Here is a 19,528-nt window from a genome sequence, read left to right on the forward strand (position 1 = left end):
AGGTGTCCTCATCCTTCCCAATGCTGTAACCCTTTAATATAGTTCCCCAAGTTGTGGTGACCCTCATTCATAATTTCATAAATTATTTCATTGCTACTTCATAACTATAATTTTTCTGTTATGAATGATAATGTAAATATCTGGTGTGTAGGATATCTCATATGAGACCCTCAAAGGGTCACAACCCACAGGATGAGAACCTCTGCTTTAAAGACTAAAACAATACACATGTTTGTTTACCTAGGAACTTTCACCTTTAAAAAAAAAAACCAACTAAATAGTATTAAGAACCAGCCATATGCCTGCCAGGCTCTGGACACTAATGGTTTTGCAGGGAGAAGGCAAGCATGTCCTAGCTTTTCCAGGGTTCTCTTCCAGGTGGGTGAGGCAGGTTTAAGCATGTGTACAAACAATGTGCACTCTACAGTAATAACAACTGCTAGAAGGGGAATACAAGCCAAGGAGAGCGCAGCAGGGCATCGGGCTGACGTTGGGATGGTTTCTTCAAGAAAGCTGAAGCTGAACATGCAGCCTGGTTTTGCGACAGTGACTAGGATGAGCCTAAGGCAGGGCCAACAGATGCACCCAGAAATGTTTCTTCCAGGTGATCCTAAATCCTATCAAGTTGACAATGAAGACCAAAAACACAGTTTGTAAGCAGCTTGGACACACTGCGTTTGTGACCTCAGCTGGCAGCTCTGCCCTAGGCCCTCACAAACATGTCCTCTCTGGTGCATATGTAATGGAACCTTATTTAGCCTGATGGAATGAAGCTGAGCACCAGTTTGCATACTTATCAGTCCTTGCATATCCTAAGTGTGATGCCTACTCAAAATGTATACCTATTTTTCTATTTGATTGATTTTGATTGATTTTCTTTATGTATTTTGGAGTTAAGTTCTTAATGGATTTATTCATTCAATTCTTCAGCCCACATTTCATTTTCTTTTTCTTTTCTTTTCTTTTTTTTTTTTTTTTTTTTTTTTTTTTTTTTGATTTTTTTCCGAGACAGGGTTTCTCTGTGTAGTTTTGTGCCTTTTCTGGATCTCACTCTGTAGACCAGGCTGACCTCAAACTCACAGAGATCCACCTGGCTCTGGCTCTGCCTCCCGAGTGTTGAGATTAAAGGCGTGAGCCAGCACCACCCGGCTCACATTTCATTTTCTTGCAGATATCTATTGGTAAGACATTTTTTTAATGTATCATATTTTTACTGGTGCTGAGAATTGAACCCAGGGCCTCACACAAGCTAGGTAAGTGCCCAACCCTGCCCTGGATCACCAACCACACATTTTTTACAGTTAGCTTTTCTGCGTCCTATTTAGGAAATAGCTGCCTGTTCCATGGTTACAATGATGATCTGGACTGTTTTCCTCCAAAAGCTCAATAGTTTCTATTTTCATATTTATACCTCTACTCTATCTGGAATTGATTTGGTATGTGATTGCAATAGCCATAGACAGGCATAAATGAGACTTTTTTTCTCATATGGATACCTATTAGCTCAGCCCATTTATTAGAAAAAAAGTTCCGCAACGCCTCATGGCCATAAGTTGGGGAACTGTATATTGATCCATATTATCTATTCTGTATATATTTTATTTGTGGGAGGCTTATAAATAATGGATTAAGTTCTCTTAACACATACTGCATTTAAAAGTTTTGTTTCTTCTGTCAGCTTTGACTACTTTGCAAAATTTGTTACTTTAATTCACATTGTCAAATTCATAGAATTGTTCATAGTACCTATAAAGTCTGTAGTGATGTCTCTTGTCCTTTTTTTTTTTGCTTTCATTCTTTTATTTTTGCATTGGTTGGACTTTAACTCAAACACTGGAGTCACAGGCATGTGCCACCATGCCCAGTTTTTTGTTTGTTTGTTGTTTGTTTTGGTGTGCAGAGGGGTCTACCTTATGATACTTTTAAAGTAATATGTTATTTCCACTCTCACCATTCTTAAGGTTTTTCTTTGTTGGCTATTTTACTACAGACATGCACAAGAATGTTTTGTGCTCATCTTGCTTGTGATTTGAGCCTCCCAGCTATATGGTAGATGTTTCATCAGTTTTGGAAAATTCTAGGCCATTTTCTTTGAGTATTATTTCTACTCATTCTCTCTTCTCCCTTTCTGGGATTCCAACAACATGTGCTAGGCTTTTGAACGTGTTGTACATGTCCCTCCTACTGACGGTTCTGTCCGCTTGCGTCCTCACTCCTTCTTGTCTCTGAGCTTCTGTTTGTGCTTCCTCTGGTGACCTATCCTCAGCTTCATTACTTCTGTGTTCTGCTAGGGTCCAATCTGCTATCAGATCCACCCATCACTTTTCAGACAGTGAACATTTTAGCTCTTGAACATCACTTTTAATAGATCCTAGATCTGTGAGTTCTCCTTCCTCTTCTCCAATCCCCTCTTTATTGTATGTTCTGCAGTACAGTAATTCACAGTGTTGTATGTTAAGTTTAGCGTATGAGTCACATGCTCTTCTCTTGACCATTGATCACATTTTTCTTGCCTCCACACTTTTTCAACAGGTTTGAACTGCATGATGGACATCAGACCTAAAACATTCTTTTTTTTTTTTTTAAGATTTATTTATTTATTTTGTATAGAGCATATACACCTGCAGGCCTGAAGAGGGCACCAGATCTCATTACAGATGGTTGTGAGCCACCATGTGGTTGCTGGGAATTGAACTCAGGACCTCTGGAAGAGCAATCAGTGCTCTTAACCTCTGAGCCATCTCTCCAGCCCCCAGACCTAAAACATTCTAACAGTGGCGAGTAATACTGTCTTGTGCTCCCTGTCTTTGGCGAAGGATATTGAATTAGGGTCTATTATCACCCTGGCTCAGACATCCAACAGGTTTACCACTACTCTGAGGCTGGTGGGCCTCCATCTTCCCAGACTCCAAAGTCTTCAGAGACTGAGCTCTGCCCCTGTGAGTTCCAGCTCGGCCTCTGACCTTCCAACCCTCCACTCCATGGACCTTCAACATTTGGCAAACGTCTCCAGGGCAGACTGGCAGTGAGCTTGTGGCACGCATCTGTCTCCTGAGAGTGCAGGACTGCAGGGAACCTCCCCTTGTTCCCGAGGGGCTTTGTGTCCAGAGTCCTTCTACACCTGACCCAGTGGCCCTGCTGCCTGGCTGCACCAGTGCTGGTGTGTCCCCCAGCACACTGCACCTCCAGTCCGAACCTGGGCAAAGAAACATTTGCCTGGGATTGTCAAATGCTTCCCACGAAGAAGGGCCAGGTCTCTCTGGGCCTCGCTCTCTCCTGAGCCCACAGAACTTCTTCTCATTACCCCAGCATCTGCCCTATTCTTCCTGTGAGGACCCCTCTGCCAAGGCCTGGTGTGCTTTCCTTCCTGGCCCCAGCACTGTCTACGATCTCTCCTCACTTACTGTTCTCCCTTGTCTTGGAACCAAGAAGGGCAGGTCCTCGGCCTCTAAGTCTAGGGTTTGCATTCCACTCAGAGAGAGGAAAACAGCCAAGAGCCGTCTACAGGATAAACTGAACTGTGAAATAGATGGAGCACCCTGCTCCCAGTCTGCTGAAGTCTCCCTGAGGTCCCAAGACTTCAAGGCTGCCCACAGGGAAAGCCCACAGGGGTCTCTTCTTGGGGGCATCTGTTCTGGCATGGTTCTATGTTCTGTGCTCCCTCAAAGAAACTCTGGCCTCACTGGCTGTGTCTGAGGCTACCCTGTGCTGAGCAGGTTCTAAGGAGGCTCTCGACATTCTGCCAGACCCATGGATGACACTACAAAGACCCATATAGAACCAAAGGAGGCACTTATAAGATGGGTGGCCATGGCCTCCAAATTGTTTCCAGCTCATCATGGGGCCATCCCTAGGGTATGAAAAACCCATCCCAACAAGCCTCTGGACAGAATGCTCATTCCAACAAGAGAAAGGTATGATACAGCAGAAGGGATCCAACACATCGGCAGGAGCCTAACAAACCAAGACTGATGATGTATGAGCTTCCTGAAGGGCACTTCAGGGCTTTTGGGAACTGAGAGCAAACACTGAGCTCTGTGAAACACCCAAGGTTGGGCAGTGTGAAGTTGACGGTTCCTTAAAGCTCGGCACACAAAAGCTGCCAACCACTCTGAGGCCCGGGCAGAGCAGATAAAGGCTGGCTTGGGTCACTATGGACACAGGTATTACACAGGAGGATATGTGGCCAGCTCTCGTGACTCAGAGGGGGCTGAGTACTTGACTTCAACAACCTTCTCCCAGCCCTCACCTTATTTTCCGCAGCAACGTGTGGAAGGGCCGGAACAGCTCAGACATGTCCTCCACCTTTCGGTCCAAGTTCAGGGGTCCATCTGCATAGACCACAAGGCCACTGCATTCAAGACACACAAGCCAGTGTGGTTAGGCTCTGTGGGCCTCTGAGTGAGCCCTATAATTTCAGCTTCAACATCTGTAAGAAGACTGGCAGCCAGCTGGGACTTGGGACAACCCCACTTAGCAAAGCTTAGCGATAGCTTCCCCCTTCACCTCCTATAAATAGTTTCAATAAGTCAAGGAAAAGGTAATGGCAATTACTATCCAGACTTTACCATCAAGTTCATTAGCTTGGTTCACAGCAGGGATCTAACAACCTGGAATATATTTGCTCACCTCAATGCTACAGAGAAATGAGATCAAGATTTATTACCAACATCTACCTCACTGAAAGTGAAAAACTAGATCTGTAGAGGCTCACAGAAATCAGGCCTGCAACGGTCACTTTAAAAGCCAAGCACGAGCTAGAGACAAGTTCCCATGTGGGTCTCCTGTCACCCTTCAGGCAAGACCAACCCTTCCCCAGATGCCCCCACCCAAGATGGGGGCTTTCTTCACTGTTCCCTCCCAGCACCTAGCAGCCAGCACCCAGCACCCAGCTCAACACCTGCTGAAGGCCAGCTCCACTCAGGTGCCACCTCCAGGCAGCCCTGACCCTATCATTTCATCTCCTTGACAGCCACCTCCACTTGCCCACCCTCTGGAAGTCCCAGGGCCTACTGTCCAGCTCTGAGGTGACCTCCACCAGCCAACTCCCAACACATCGCCTTCAGAGCCCTATGCCTGGACCCTTCTCCAGATCTCCTCCGGTGTCTCTGGGGCCCAGATGCTCCCGTTTGGCACGTCTCAGGAGCCCACAGACCATTTACCTGTGCCTTGGCCCCCTCATCTGAACACAGATTAGGGCTATGTGGGCTTTCTGCTTGTTTCTCCGGCTGTGACATGGTCTCCTTGCCAACACAGCCCCAGTTCCCACCGTCCCACGCAGAAGCCCTGTCAGTTTGTAACAGTCTTCTTGAATGCACCCGGTTTGGTAAGAAAAAGTGACAAACAGAATCGAAGGGACTATTTTCCCCTTTGAAGGATGGATTCTGTGTGCAAAACAAGAATCCAAAGGCACAGGAGAAACAGGCACTGTGCTGCCTCTGGACTCGGTGGTCCTGCTGAGTAGTGAGCTCACACCGAGCAGAAGCAGGTTGGTCTGTGATGGCGGCTGTATCCTGGACAAATAAGGCAAAAAACTGAGAAAGGGGGAGGCATGGAGGGTGTGTGTGTGTGTGTGTGTGTGTGAGAGAGAGAGGAGAGAGAGAGAGAGAGAGAGAGAGAGAGAGAGAGAGAGAGAGAGAGAGAGAGAGAGAGAGAGAGAGAGAGAGAGAGGCTGGCTTACAAGATTGGGAGTAAATTCAAACTGCAAGGGCAGGTGCCAATCGGGCTGGAGACGAGGGGAAGTGTGGTCACTACAGTCACAGACAGAGTTCCTTCTTACTTAGGGAACCTTAGCCTGTTTATTCCCTGGATTTCAACTGATCATATGAGGCCTACTGCACTAACTATAGAGGGCAATCTGCTGAACTCAAAACTCTATTCATTTAAACATTAACTTTTTAAAAATAATTTGACTACTTTAAAAAATTTGTAATCCTCTTTATCTCTTTTTTATTTTATTTTTATTTTATGTGCACTGGTGTTTTGCTTTTTGCTATGAGTGTTGGGTCTCCTGGAACTGGAGTTACAGAGAGTTGTGAGCTGCCATGTGGGTACTGGAATTGAATGAGGGTTCTCTGGAAAAGCAGTAAGTGCTCTTAACCACTGAGCCATCTCTCCAGCCCCATTAACTCATTTTTAAGATGCATTCACAACATCCAGACTGAGGTGCGGCCAAATATATGGGTACAGAGGCTATGCTGACACAAAACTAGTGATAACAGTGTATGATGTGGCAGACACGAACTAGCAGCATTCACGGAAGAGAGCATCCCTTCCTCCTTTAAGCTCCTGGCATCCTTGTCTGGGATCATCTGGCCACAGATGGAAGGGTTTCTGATCTCTTAATTCCATTTCACTGCCCTTCACTTCTTTCTAAGTGGCCGGGGCCACCATTTTTATTAGTAGTAAATTTTGAAACAGACTGTATGAATCCTTTTTATTCTTTGTTTCTTTTTCGAAGTTGTTTTTCCTCTGTAGGCCCATGGAGGTTACATAAGAATTTACAAAATAGTAGCCAGGTGGTGGTGGCATACGCCTTTAATCCCAGTTCTTGGGAGGCAGAGGCAGACAAATCTCCAAGAGTTCAAGGCCAGCCTGGTCTACAAAGTGAGTTCCAGGACAACTAGAACTGTTACACAGAGAAACCCTGTCTCAAAAACCAAAACAAAAAAGGAATTTACAGGATAGCTTTTCCATTTCAGCCATGAAAGGACGGAGGTGAGTTACAGGGATCGCACTGAACCTATAGGTCACTCTGGAGAGCACTGGCATCCTACCAATCCATGAACGTGGGCTTTGGGTTGTCTTCCTATCTTAGTAGGCTTTCTCGGTTTTTGTTTCCTCACCATGTTCTGCAGTCCTCAGTTGCCATGTGTTTGACTTCCTTGGCTAAATCTATTCCTAGGTGTTTTATTCTTTTGAATGTAGTTTTTTAAATCTTGTACTTAAGGCTGAAGGTACTGCTCTGTGATATAGCACTTGCTTGGCATGTGCAAAGCCAGAGTTTGATCCCTAGCACTGGAAAAAAAAAACTCCATGTTTCAAATAACATTAATCACATTCAATAGAATATTAACCCTAAAAAGGAAAGAAATTCTAACACATTTCAATGTGCTGAGGGAAATAAGCCAGTCACAGGAGACTAATTCCATGTGGTTCCACTCACAGAAAAATTCCTGGTATTGGCAGATGCCCAGGGAAAGAAGACCAGTGAGTGCTGGGAGGGGCTGGGGGTGCTGGGGGTGCTGGGAGGGGCTGGGAGGTGCTGGGAGGTGCTGGGGGGTGCTGGGAGGTGCTGGGGGTGCTGGAAGGGGTTGGGAGGGGCTGGGAGGGGCTGGGGGGTGCTGGGAGGGCTGGGGTGCTGGAAGGGGTTGGGAGGGGCTGGGAGGGGCTGGGGGTGCTGGGGGTGCTGGGAGGTGCTGGGAGGTGCTGGGGGGTGCTGGGAGGGGCTGGGGGCGCTGGGGGGTGCTGGGGGTGCTGGGAGGGCTGGGGGGTGCTGGGAGGGGCTGGGGGGTGCTGGGAGGGGCTGGGGGTGCTGGGAGGGGCTGGGGTGCTGGGAGGGGCTGGGGGTGCTGGGAGGGCCTGGGGGGTGCTGGGAGGTGCTGGGAGGTGCTGGGAGGTGCTGGGGGTACTGGGAAGGCCTGGGAGGGGCTGAGAGGGGCTGGGAGGGGCTGGAGGTGGTGTTTTTTTTTTTAGGATGGAGATGGATACTGTTGGACAACACCAAAGTGTTCCCTCGGGAAGGGTTAAAATGGGGCCAGAGAAATGGCTCAGCAGGTAAAGTCACTTGCTGTCAAGCCTCACAACCTGAGCTCAATCTCCAGGATTCACAGTGTGGAAAAAGAACTGAATTCCTCAGGCCGTCTACTGATCTACACACACACACACACACACACACACACACACACACACACACAGAGAGAGAGAGAGAGAGAGAGAGAGAGAGAGAGAGAGAGAGAGAGAGAGAGAGAGAGAGAGAGAAGTGTTAAGAATTTTTACAGAGAGCTGGGGCTGGAACTCAGTTGACAGAGCACTTGTCTGGCCCTAGTTCTAACTCCAGTAGTGCAAGCCTGTAATCCCATCATGTGGAAGGTGGTGACAGGAAGACCACAAGTTCTAGGTCATGCTTGAATACACAGCAAGGGGCAGCCTGAGATGCACGACACCCTATTTAAAAAAAAAAAAGGCCTGGCAGTAGTGGCACACGCCTTTAATCCCAGCATTCAGGAGGCAGAGACAGGTGGATCTCTATGTGTTAAAGGCTAGCCTGGTCTACAGAGTGAGATCCATGACAGCCAGGGCTACATACAGAGAAATCCTGTCACGAAAAACCAAAACAACAAACAAACAAACAAAAAAAAGATAATAATAAGAATAAAAATCTTGTAGTGACAGCATTTGGTGATGATCTTGTATTTAGCATAGTGAGGATAATTCCTTGACATTAGTGTTTCTAATATTTTGGTGGCAGAGTATCATTTTAATCAGTGCCTTAGTTTTGGATATTCAGCCCCTCAAATGTTTTGATTGTGGACAATCTGTATACATTTGTATCTGAGCCTTGTCAGATCAAAGTGGCAAAATTCTACCAAAGGCCACTGTGCCTCCACCCTCCAGGAAGCAAGGGACTTCAGTAAGTGCAGGAGGGAGGCCTGTCTTCCTGTGGAGACACACAACCACAACACAAATCCTATTTATAGACCTGCAGGACCAGAAATCCCACAGAAACAGAAAATAGATGAGAGAGAATGCACGTACGCCATGTGAGTATATGTGTGAATGTAGGTGGTCTAAGTGGTCACAAAGGGTAAGGGGTGTGAGGTGTCTGGGTGATACAAGTATTCTGAAATGAGTGGTAACCAGTACACCAGTCTAGCTGTGGTGAAACTGTGATCTGAATATTCGTGGACGGATCAGACAGTAGGAAGTTGTACTTAGAAGAATGTTAAAAATCAAATAGAGTAAGCATACCCATTATGTGAACCTGGAGGTAAGGGACACAGAAGGCAGACCTGGGCAGAGGGGGGATGCATAGCAAGGAGTCACTGAGGCGGGAGCCAGGCTGGAGCATCCCATGGGTGTGGAAGGGTCGTTATCCAGGAGGTGGAGCCCTGGCAGGGTAGGAACGGGTGCAGTGTCCTTGTTTGAAAATGTCCAGGACCACTGGTGCCCCAGGAGAGGAAGGAGGTGTCACTACCCTGACAAGGGTGTGGGACTAAAGAGTGGGTGGGGCCAAGAGCCAGACTCACACAGATGGCACTGTGGGGGAGGGGCAGGTGGGGGAGGGGCAGGTGGGGGAGGTGTTGAGTTGCTGTGGTGTGGACAGACCTTGTGGGAAGAAATGGCTGATGCAGACTTCACCCAGATGAAGCAGGGCATGGACCAGTGAGATCCTGGCCTGGCAGGCAATAGTGACCCCGTGACACAGGCCCATGTTGGCCAATCCGATGGATCAGCTTCAAAGCGAACACTGAATCCAGAGGTTTTAGTTTTAAGATAAATACATTAAAATGACATTTGAATGTAAAGGAAAAACTGCTCTCCAGACCCTGCCTCTCCAGCACAGGCATTCCAGGACCCTGGGATGAGTGTAGGGCCACGTACACAGTGGTCACTCAACATGCGCTCCCGTGTGAACACAGGGAGGGGTGTTCTGGGGGGCTCCTCCTGGGAAGTTAAAAAAGCATGAGAAGCAAGAGAGCACGAGGTTGGTGGTTGTGTGAGGACCTGGTGAGTGTGCATCAAGAAGGGTGCTGTGGAGAAAAGTTCACACAGTGGGGCTCAGCAGGGTGGAGTTTATCACAGATGTTGCACCTCATGATCCTTCAGATCCACACCTGGCTCTGAGGTTAGGGGCTTGCTTCTGAGGGTCCTGTCAGCTGGCTATGCAGGGCTCCCTGTCAGGAGCCAAACCTCTGTGATCTGAGTGCCACGTTCCTGTATCTGCTCTCCTGTCCCACAGACCCTGTGTCTTCTCCACCTTGTGGAGATCCCTTCAATCCTCTCAGCTCTTTTCTAGACCTCTATCCACCCCGAGTGGAAGGAACTTCATGTCTACCTCTAGAAGGAGCCACCCAGAACAAAATCCACACCTACAGTGGCCTCACTCTACTCCAGGACCAGTGATCTGGGTGGCCTACTGATCCAGTTGCCAGCAGTGTGGACACTGACGTCAGCACACAGGACACCAATGATACTGGCCAGAGAGAAGTAGTCACTGTTCATCAGCCACGTATGTCCGTGCACAGATGGGTGTTAAAAAGGGGAACAAACATGGAAAAGAGACTCCAGAATGAGTCTGAGTATGGTGGGGTATGCCTGTGATCCAGTACTAACGGGGTAGAGGTTAGAGGATCAGAAGTTCAGGGTCATCATTCACTACATAATGAGTCCAAGGATAGCCAGGGGTATATGAAACTGTCTTAGCCCCTCCCCCAGTCAACAAACAACAAGAAAGAAAACAGATTCCAGAGTTAAATCTGGAAGCAGTGAGGGCAGGGGCTGTCTGACACTTCCGTTTATTTTAAAACTAGTCTGCTGCCTAAGACAGACTTCAGAAGAAGTTTTCCCCCAACCCCACCTGCACTCAGTCAGGAGAGCAGATGCAGAGCAGGGAGGAAATGCATGGCCCCAAATGGCAGCCGGTTCTGCAGAGCCTCCCCGGGAAGCCCGGGTTGTGGGTAAGTGCTGGGTACTGTACTTCACAGCACTTACAAGGAAGGGTCTGCGAAAAAGAGGGACAGGCCTGTCGGAGCACTCCAGCACTCCGAGGCAGAGCCAGGGGGATCTCTGTGAGTTCGAGGCCAGCCTGGTCTACAGAGCGAGATCCAGGAAAGGCACCAAAACTACACAGAGCAACCCTGTCTCAAAAAAACAAAATAAATAAATAAATTAAAAAGAGGGGCAGGGTTTTCTGTGTTACAGTATCCATTCTCAGAGATGCATGCCCATTGAGATAAGGGTAAGTGCCTGTTCTTAAAGACTCAGACCCACACTGGTCAGCACAAACAAGATCTAGAGTCCAAAAGTTTTCCGTTTTATTTTTCAGACATTGACAAAAGAGGTAAGGACCAAATAAGTGGACCATTTCCTCTTAATGAACCACAGAGACACCTGTGAGCCAGAACAGGTCCTCCTAGGAAGGGCCACTCCAGCCCACTTCATGTGGGCTACCAGGGATTTCCAGTCCCCTAGCTCAACATCCTCAGAAGGCATGACGCTCCCTGATTCTGCTGATGAAGGGCATTTTAAAGGGGGCATCCCTGGAGTGTGATGTGATCCTTTGGGTATGCTGAAGAGAAGGAAGAGAACTCTCTAAGGAAAGGGGGAGCATATGCAGAAGGGGGCCAGAGATGCTGGGCCATTAGAGGGTTCTGGAAACACCCAACGGTGCTCAACATCAGCCTGAAGACATCTAAGACACACAAGCCAGAAGCCTGGTGAGGAGTGTCTGCTTTGGCCCCGGCCCCCTGCTCTGCTGCTCCCGATGCCTGCCACAGCACTTGCCCGTGCAAAGGCCCAGAACACTGACTGTCCTGAAGCACCATGCCACCACTGTGTCCCACCCACTTCCCTGGGACAGCATCTTCAGGTTCCTCTAGGTTCCCTGAGGTCCCTCTGTGAAACCAACCTCTCCATGGCCTAGACCTGGACCCATCCTGGCCTCTGGGCCCTCTTCTTCTCCCTACAGGACTCCCCACCCCCACTCTCAGTCCAGCTATGCTCCTGCAGGCCGTCTCCCAGGCTGCAAACCCGGCCAGCCTCCACCAAGCTCCCCAACCCCACGGACACTCACCCAGCAGAAAGATGGAGCACGGGGTGGAACAAACTCCAACAGCTGTGGCCCCAGACACCCAGAATGTCCAGCAAGTGATTCAGCATATCATCTTTGAGTTATGGAAAGCCCCAAATCCTGCATGCTATCTTGACACCTTGAACCCCACAAGACTCCAAAGGCTGACCTGTGAGTTCCCTGTTCTCCCCAGATCTGTTCTACCATTCTAGTGGGAAAGTCTCCTATTTAGCCAGCTAGGCCACAGCTCACCTGAACCTAATGGGCTCCATGTCCCTGCAGGCCAGAAACTACTCACTTAAACTAACCTTATTCTCCTTTGGGATCTGGGGCCCCTCATCTTCCTGTCACCACAGAGCCTGCCTCCCACAGTCCTGCATGGTTACTCTGTACCAGAGCCCCTGCATGGTGTATGGGTCCACCTCACCTCTCCAGCACCAGGTTGCAGGGCTCACCATCTCAGGGTCTGTAATAGGAGTTCCCATTGCCCCCAACAGGGGAAGCAGGAAGTTCTCTGAACACTTGGCTCCTCATCTGCTGAGGGAGAAGAGGAGACCGGACTGGGGACTGCCAGGGGTTGACCAGGGCAGAGTCTGCAGGGTGTGAGGACCATTACCAGGACCCGGGAAGCAGAGGGCACTCACCACACAATGGCCAGCCGAGGAATGGTGAACATGAGGGCAGGTTCGTAGTCATCAATCATGTCCTGGGTCAGATACCCGAAATCCAAGGCTCTGGCAGAGGGAGAGGGGAGTGAGGGGGCATCTGTAGGTAGACTCCAAGGGTTGGGAGCAGAGCACCCAACCTTCTCTAGTATTCCCAGGGGACAGGCAGGTGAGGAGGGTGGCCTGTACCACATCAGTCACACATGGAGGACAAGGCCATGCTTTGCTTGGAAAGCCCCAGGAGAAAGGCCAAAGCTCAGTCTTTTTCCTGCCTGTCCCACTTCTGTCCCGAAAAGAATGGAAGGGCAGGCGGTGGGTGACACGTGTGAAGATACCTGTCATTCTGTCAGTGTCTGTCATTACCAGCGCTTTGCCTAAGCGCGAAGCCGAGACAATTCAAGGGCCAAGCACAAATGCGGGGCAAACATATTCCCCAATCTGGCCCCCCTAGGGAATCTAGGTTAGCTCCCTCCCCGCACTGTAAGCAGGTGGCTTTCCCAACATAACACCCCATAAGCAGGCGCTGCACCATCAGGACTTCAAGGCAAAATGTATTTTCTGTCACCTTGTTTTCTGGCAATTTGAAACACTTCTGAAAGCATAAACGGCGAATGATCTGCCTTTTAAAAATAACAGCTCGTGGTGTGATTTCGTCAGTTTCAAAACTAGCACCCCTGTCAACACTCTGAGGTGAATCTTGGCCCCAGACTCTATTTGAAGAATCTGACTTTGAATGGCCAAACAAGGCCTGATGGAAGCAGCGATGATCTACCCATGGTGACCGGGGCTGAGCCCTCAGGGGCCCACAGAGACTCCGAGGTGAGCAGCAGAGGCAGAGAGGTGAGGGAGGCAGGGGGTGAGGGAACGAGGGGATGTGTGTGTGGTGGGGGTCTAGACAGCAGCTGCCTGTTCAGGGAGAGACTTCTCTGTCTGTCTGCTACATGACTCCACTAATGGCACCTGCCCTTTCGGCCCAGAGCAGAGGGAACCTGGGGTGCCAGTGAGCGAGGGCTCTGCCTTCTGCGTACCAGGAAGCATGATGGGTAAGGAAAGCAGCAGGCCGCTGTCTTCCCACCTGGGTGTCCCCGACAAGATGCCACCCTGAACAGCCTGCCCTCACCTCTCCACTGTCTCGCAGAACAGCACGATGACCTCCTGCTGTACATAGTACTCTCGGGGGGACTTCACAGGCACCATGGCCGAGACATAGCTGCAACACAGAGGCTGTCAGACCTGTGCTCCCCAGCTCCCCAGGCCTCCCCAAACAGGAACGTTAAATCAAAACCACAGCCCTTGATCTACCGCTACCCCATGCTGTTGGTTTCATAAATACACAGCTCCCAGCTTTACAGGGATAAGTTAAGGCAGAGCTCCTGCTAACCCAGGCTTTATGTGACACTTCTTCAGACCCCCAGTCCTGTTCCAGCCCAGCCTTGACTGCCATCAAACCACCCCATGTGAGGAAGCAATACATCAGGATATATGAATCCAAGAATGGGGAGCAGGCACCTGGGAGCCCCCCCGCCCCCCACAGAGTGCAAAGTCAGGCCCTATGTATCTCAGCTGCCCAGGAGTGGTCCCAGATATACACATGACCCAAAGGACATTTGCTGAACAGCTGGGGGATATTTATCTACCTGATCCTAGGTACATTTTCATGCCTCCTAAACTATCAACTTTATATATTTTTTCCTGCTATGAGACACAAGAATATAATACTCAATTGTCTGCACTCGGACTTCCAAGAGAATACCTCCTTCTAGAGGCCAATCATGGTATCCTACCATCAATCTTTATTAACAGAGGCCACTGAAGGCATGGATTTCCTGTCTGCAAGCATCACAAAGTTGGTGCACAGAGCACAGTAGGCCTCTCCCTTAGGCCTCTCCTCAGATCTGTCCCCCAGGGGTTGTGACTGCCAAAGCACCAGTGGAGTGCATGACCTCTGCTCTCCCTCTTCCCTCGAAGGCCCCCTCACCCCCACCCACAAAGCTCCCCAGGGGCTAGCCACCCAACCCCTCCCTCATCATTGTCTACATGGAAACATCAAAATGTGCCCCCAAAGAGCTGACACCCCAAATTCATGAGCAAAAGCCCTGATTCCAAATGTCTAAAGCACCTCCATAGGGCCCTCAAGGTCACCTGAGCTCGAACTCAGCAAATAGAACATCAAAATGCCTCAGTGCCTCCCGCATCTTCTCCGTGTAGGTGTTGAGGTCTCGTAGTGCCTGGTCACGGAGAGTGCCCCGCACATCCTCCAGGCTGCGAGTCAGCTCCTTGGCCAGGGGCCGCATAGCCATGCTCTCGAGCTCACGATTCATGATGATGGAGCCAGCAGCCAGGCACTGTGGACAGGAGAATATGCTTAAGGGTGGCCTGTAGCTCTTAGAAGTTGCATGTCCTCAGGGAAACTGACCCTGTGCACCCCAAGGCCTCAGTGCCCAGTGTAGACTCAATGCAGGGGAAACCAATGATGTGACTCTTATTGCCTCCTGGTCCAGGGTGACCGTTGGGAGCCAAGAGCATCTAGAGGTCACACTCAGGGTTGTGTCCTGGAACAAGACAGCAGCAAGGGTCCAGCCACCCTGCAGACCATGAACTTTATGGGAAGTCGCAGATGCCTGTTGCACACATACATCTAATACTAAAAGGAACATGATCTCCTCTGATATCCATAATCATCCACTAAAAAAGCACCCCACTCCTGGTTGGTGAAGAGGCCTCCATGCACCCTCAACCCCCCATATCTCTGAGAGACCCAGGCTGTGCTCAGAAACATAGGAAGTCTGCCTACTGCTCTCAAGGTCGGGACCAAGGAGTACACACAGCCCCCAGTTGGCTTCTTCTGGTATAGACGCTCAGTCTACTAGCTGGCCCTCACCAGTTCAGGGCAGAACCAAACCACCAGGCAACCCATCAGCATTAATCAGGACAAGAAGCAATTTCCGGTCAGCTGAGGGAAGCGATCACTGGTTTCCCAGGTCTGTCCTGCAGGGGAGCCTTGAACTGCAGGCTTCAAGCCTCAACAGCACTCCCAGTACACACACATCAGCCCAAGTAATGGAGCAAGACCTGGCCCCTTCCACATGTCCTCACAGGAGCCGCTGCCCTGGGCCGCACCATACAGAGTGAATACCAAAGCTAGGAGGGGACAACCTGCTGTGGCCACCAGACCAACAGGCACCTCAGGGAGGACCCAGCCCGAAGAGAGACATGGAGTAGTACAGGGGGATGGAAAGATGAGAGAAGATGGAGCATAAGGCAGACAAGATCCGGGGTTCCATGGGGAGGGGTGTTAGGGACAACACAGAGGGATGACAGATGACAGGCTGCAGTCATAGCCCCGGATCCCCAGTGTTTTGAGAACATGGACAAGGGAGATAAGCTTGGGTTTTAACTTTTTTGAGAGGTACAGGAAGTCCCCAGACAGGGGGAACAGTGGTCCTGCTACCCCATTGGGGAAGGCACCTTCCTCATGTCTCACTGGAAGATAAGCTACAGGGAGATGTGGAATGAGTTTCTCTGAAGAGTGCCCCCTTAGCTGCCATTGCGGTAGGTGGGTGAGAACTATGCTCACACTGGTATCTGAGGTGCAGTGACAGGATCCTGGGTGCCTGGGGAATCTGAGAAACTCCTAACAATCAGTCACTCGAGAACCCTCATCTGCACCAGCAGTGTTGGGGAGAGCAGGGTCATGGCTCTCCCTGATGTTCCCAGGGGCTGGTGGCCAAGGACGTTCAGGCCACACCTTCTGTAAACAAAGGGCAGACAGAACCCCTGGAGGACATGGGGCATCTGTGTCTGCAGGTGTCTGTGGGCAGATTCACAGGGACATGGCTGGAAAAGGGTGCTCAATGTCAGGCTCAATGTCAGGACCGGGAATCCCAGCCGCTGCCCACTACCTCAGCCCCGAACCACAACTGGCCAGCCAAGTTGTCATGCCGGATCTCCTCAGGAAACTTGACGCAGAAATCCCGAGGGGCGCGGTCCTGAGGGATGCACTCCTCCATGATCTGATTAATGATGTTTAACACATTGTCCTGAAACAGAAAGAAAGACTGCTCACCGGAACTACAGAAGTGATTGGCAGCACACCCTGCCTCACCACAGAAGGCTCAGAGGGAAACGCCTACAACCATTCCTTCCTGGGACAATACCAATGTGTCCCCTAGTGGCCTGTTGCTGGAACACAGTCCTGTGATTTGTCTGAGAAGTAGATTTCATACCACTCTTTGTAACAACTGAACTTCTTGATAGAAAGACGACAACAATTTCCCTCCTGCCTGCCCCTGCATGTCAGGGCTCCCCCAGGTGCCTCTGCACACTCATCCACGTTCTCTTGGACACTAGGTCAGTGGGGTTCTATGAAAACTTGTCTCTGGGGACTGGGGAGACAGCTCAGCAGATACATTGCTTGATGCGCAAATACAAGGCCCTGAGTTTGGATCCCCAGCACCTACTCTTAAGAAAAGGATACAGTAGTACATCTGTGACCTCAGCACTGGGGGAGGGGTGGAGACAGGAAGCCCCTGGGGACTTGCAGTTTCAGTGAGAGACCTTACCTCAAAAAATAAGGTGGAGAGCAACTGGGTACTGCTGGCCTTCAGACCTGCCCACACAGGTACCACATGTACACACGGGCACATGCACACACGTACAAACATGACTTTCACTGTCTGTTTCTGCATCATTATAATTCCCATTACAAGCCTAGGCTATCCTTGGTGTGTCTACTTACTTCCAGGCAGTGACATTGCTGAGGGCCACTGTGTGAAACCAGCCCTTTCACTGTGTGAAAATCTCCCCAGAGTCGGGATGGATGTCAGTTTCTACAACAGAGTTAACATCCCATGTATGAGTAAAAGGGTCCCTCAGCCCCAGTGATGACCAGCTGGAGACCCTTGTCCTGTCTGAACCTCAGTTTTCTCATAGGATCAGGGGCACAAAATCTTAGGACCAGATAAGGAAAGTCTGTTGGGTCAGCTCTTTCAGACCCTGCTCCTTCACCAAGCAGTAAGCCTCCTGCCTGCTCTGGGGCCAGAAAAAGGCGTCACAGTACCTGTCTGTCAATACAAAGGCAGTTCCAACGCCACCCCATGGCTGTCAACTTGACTATGGCATGGCACCTGGCTTTTCTGATCCTCAGCAACAAAATGGAGACCTCAGTTCCATGGCAGCTCGGAGTCTGCATATGCTACAGTTTGTAAAACTCGGGACCTTCCATAGACAGTTGCATCTTTGTTTTGTTTGACACAATGTCTCATTTTATAGTCTGGGCTGGCCAGGAACTTGCAGGAATCTTCCTATCTCTGCCTCCTGCATGTAACACTGTATCGTGTGTGTGTGTGTGTGTGTGTGTGTGTGTGTGTGTGTGTGTGTGTGTTCTTTCCCACCATATCCACTCCGTATGTGTGTGTGTGTTCCCACCATATCCACTGTGTGTGTGTGTGTTCCCACCATATCCACTCTGTATGTGTGTGTGTGTTCCCACCATATCCACTGTGTGTGTGTGTGTGTGTGTGTGTGTGTGTGTTCCCACCTAGCCACACATGCAGAGGCCAGAGGAGGATTCTGGGTGTCCCCCTCTATCATTCGCTGAGTTGCCCTCTTGAAAGAGGGTCTCTCACTGAACCTGAAGCTAGGCTGACCACCTAGCAAGTCCTGGAGAGCCTCTATTCCCCCACCCACACCCCACGCCCGGCCTACAGCACTGGTGTACCAACATGTGTACAGCTCATCCATTTTTCCATGTGACTATTGGGGATTTGAACACGGATCTTCATATTTGTATAGCAAATACTCTTTCCCACTAAGCCATCTCCCCAGCCCTTGACTGGAAACTCTGAGCCCAGCCAAGATGGAGTGGCCAGAACCAAATTTGCTCTACACCCAATAGCAGAGGAAACGATGGCTCTCGGGGACGGATGGGGATGGGCAGTGACCCTGAGACAGACGATAACAAGGCATGCCCTATACAGCACAGGGAGACAGCAGCCAGTGGGACCAAGGCAGCTGGAATCTCAAGGGCAGAGCAGCAGAGGAAAGAGACACACAAAGAGAGGGATGCTGACGGGAGGTACCCCACAGGGGTTCAGCACCCACCTAACAATACAAGCTTGTGAGCAGTGAGCTCTCACTGTGCTGGCGGAGATCTCTGACACCTCAGAGCAACAGGGAGCACCCTGTCTCACCATGGTGAAGAGAGGGTGACCCGGGCTAACACCGCTCACACAGCTCTGCTCCGCCTAACACCTTTAAACACAAGACACACCCTCTGAGGAGCTAAGTGTGAAGGGTTGAATGTGAGAGATCTCCCGCTGGGCTCCCAGCCCTGGAGAGCTATTTGGGGAAGTTGTGCAAATCAAGGAGTAGAGCCTCACCAGAGGAGTAAGTCATTAGGGAGAGGTGTATTCTCTCTACACACACACACACACACACACACACACACACACACGCACGCACGCACGCACGCACGCACGCACGCACGCACACGCACGCACACGCACACAAATGCATGCACGCACTCACGCATGTTAATGATGACGCGTGTTAAGAGGTAAAGAGTCCTGTGAAAGAGAAAATCAACAAAGCCAAACACAGTTCAGTTGAAATGATGAATAAAACTGACAAAGCTCTACCAACACACTCTGAAGGAGGAGACACAGTGCGCAGGAGAGAAGACATCGGTACACAGCCTACAGATACTCACACGACTACACAATTTATGCTGACATGGAGGAGAAATTTCTTCTTTTATTATTTTTATTTATTTATTTTACATACCAACCACAGTTTCCCTCCCTCCTCTAGATACAGAAACGGTAAGAAACCCGAGTGTATGTACGGGCATGGTATTCAAACTTTGAGCAGTTTGACACAGCTTTCCATCATTTGTGTGATGATGCCCTGATTATTATCAGAAAGTAAATGATGGATAAGGCAGATTATTAAAGAAGAAAACAGCGGACGTGGTGGTGCACAGCTATACATATGGGGCTGAGACGAGAGGATTATGAGTTCAAGCCCAACCTGACTAAGCAAGACTCCATCACAGCCAGGCGGTGGTGGCGCT

General features: G+C 49.9%; 1 protein-coding gene across 3 annotated transcripts in view; it reads right to left on the reverse strand.

The window, feature by feature from the left end:
* The window catches only part of Zfyve28 (zinc finger FYVE-type containing 28), a 99,726-nt gene that overhangs the window by 29,351 nt on the left and 50,847 nt on the right, over positions 1-19,528 (reverse strand). For 2 of the 3 annotated variants that reach the window (XR_003734640.2, XM_028870784.2), the window contains exons 3-7: positions 16,359-16,496; positions 14,599-14,801; positions 13,577-13,666; positions 12,436-12,525; positions 4,250-4,351 (exon numbers count right to left, since the gene is read on the reverse strand). Coding sequence is in view for 1 of the 3 variants with exons in the window: in XM_028870784.2 (XP_028726617.1) it covers positions 4,250-4,351; positions 12,436-12,525; positions 13,577-13,666; positions 14,599-14,801; positions 16,359-16,496 (623 nt within the window). In the remaining 2 variants the exon portion in view is untranslated. Of the gene's footprint in view, positions 1-1,173; positions 2,560-2,758; positions 4,352-12,435; positions 12,526-13,576; positions 13,667-14,598; positions 14,802-16,358; positions 16,497-19,528 lie in introns of those variants that run through there. The other variant, XR_003734641.2, reaches the window with a different exon arrangement.

Source organism: Peromyscus leucopus, chromosome 7 (assembly GCF_004664715.2).
Source record: "Peromyscus leucopus breed LL Stock chromosome 7, UCI_PerLeu_2.1, whole genome shotgun sequence".
NCBI lineage: Eukaryota > Metazoa > Chordata > Mammalia > Rodentia > Cricetidae > Peromyscus > Peromyscus leucopus.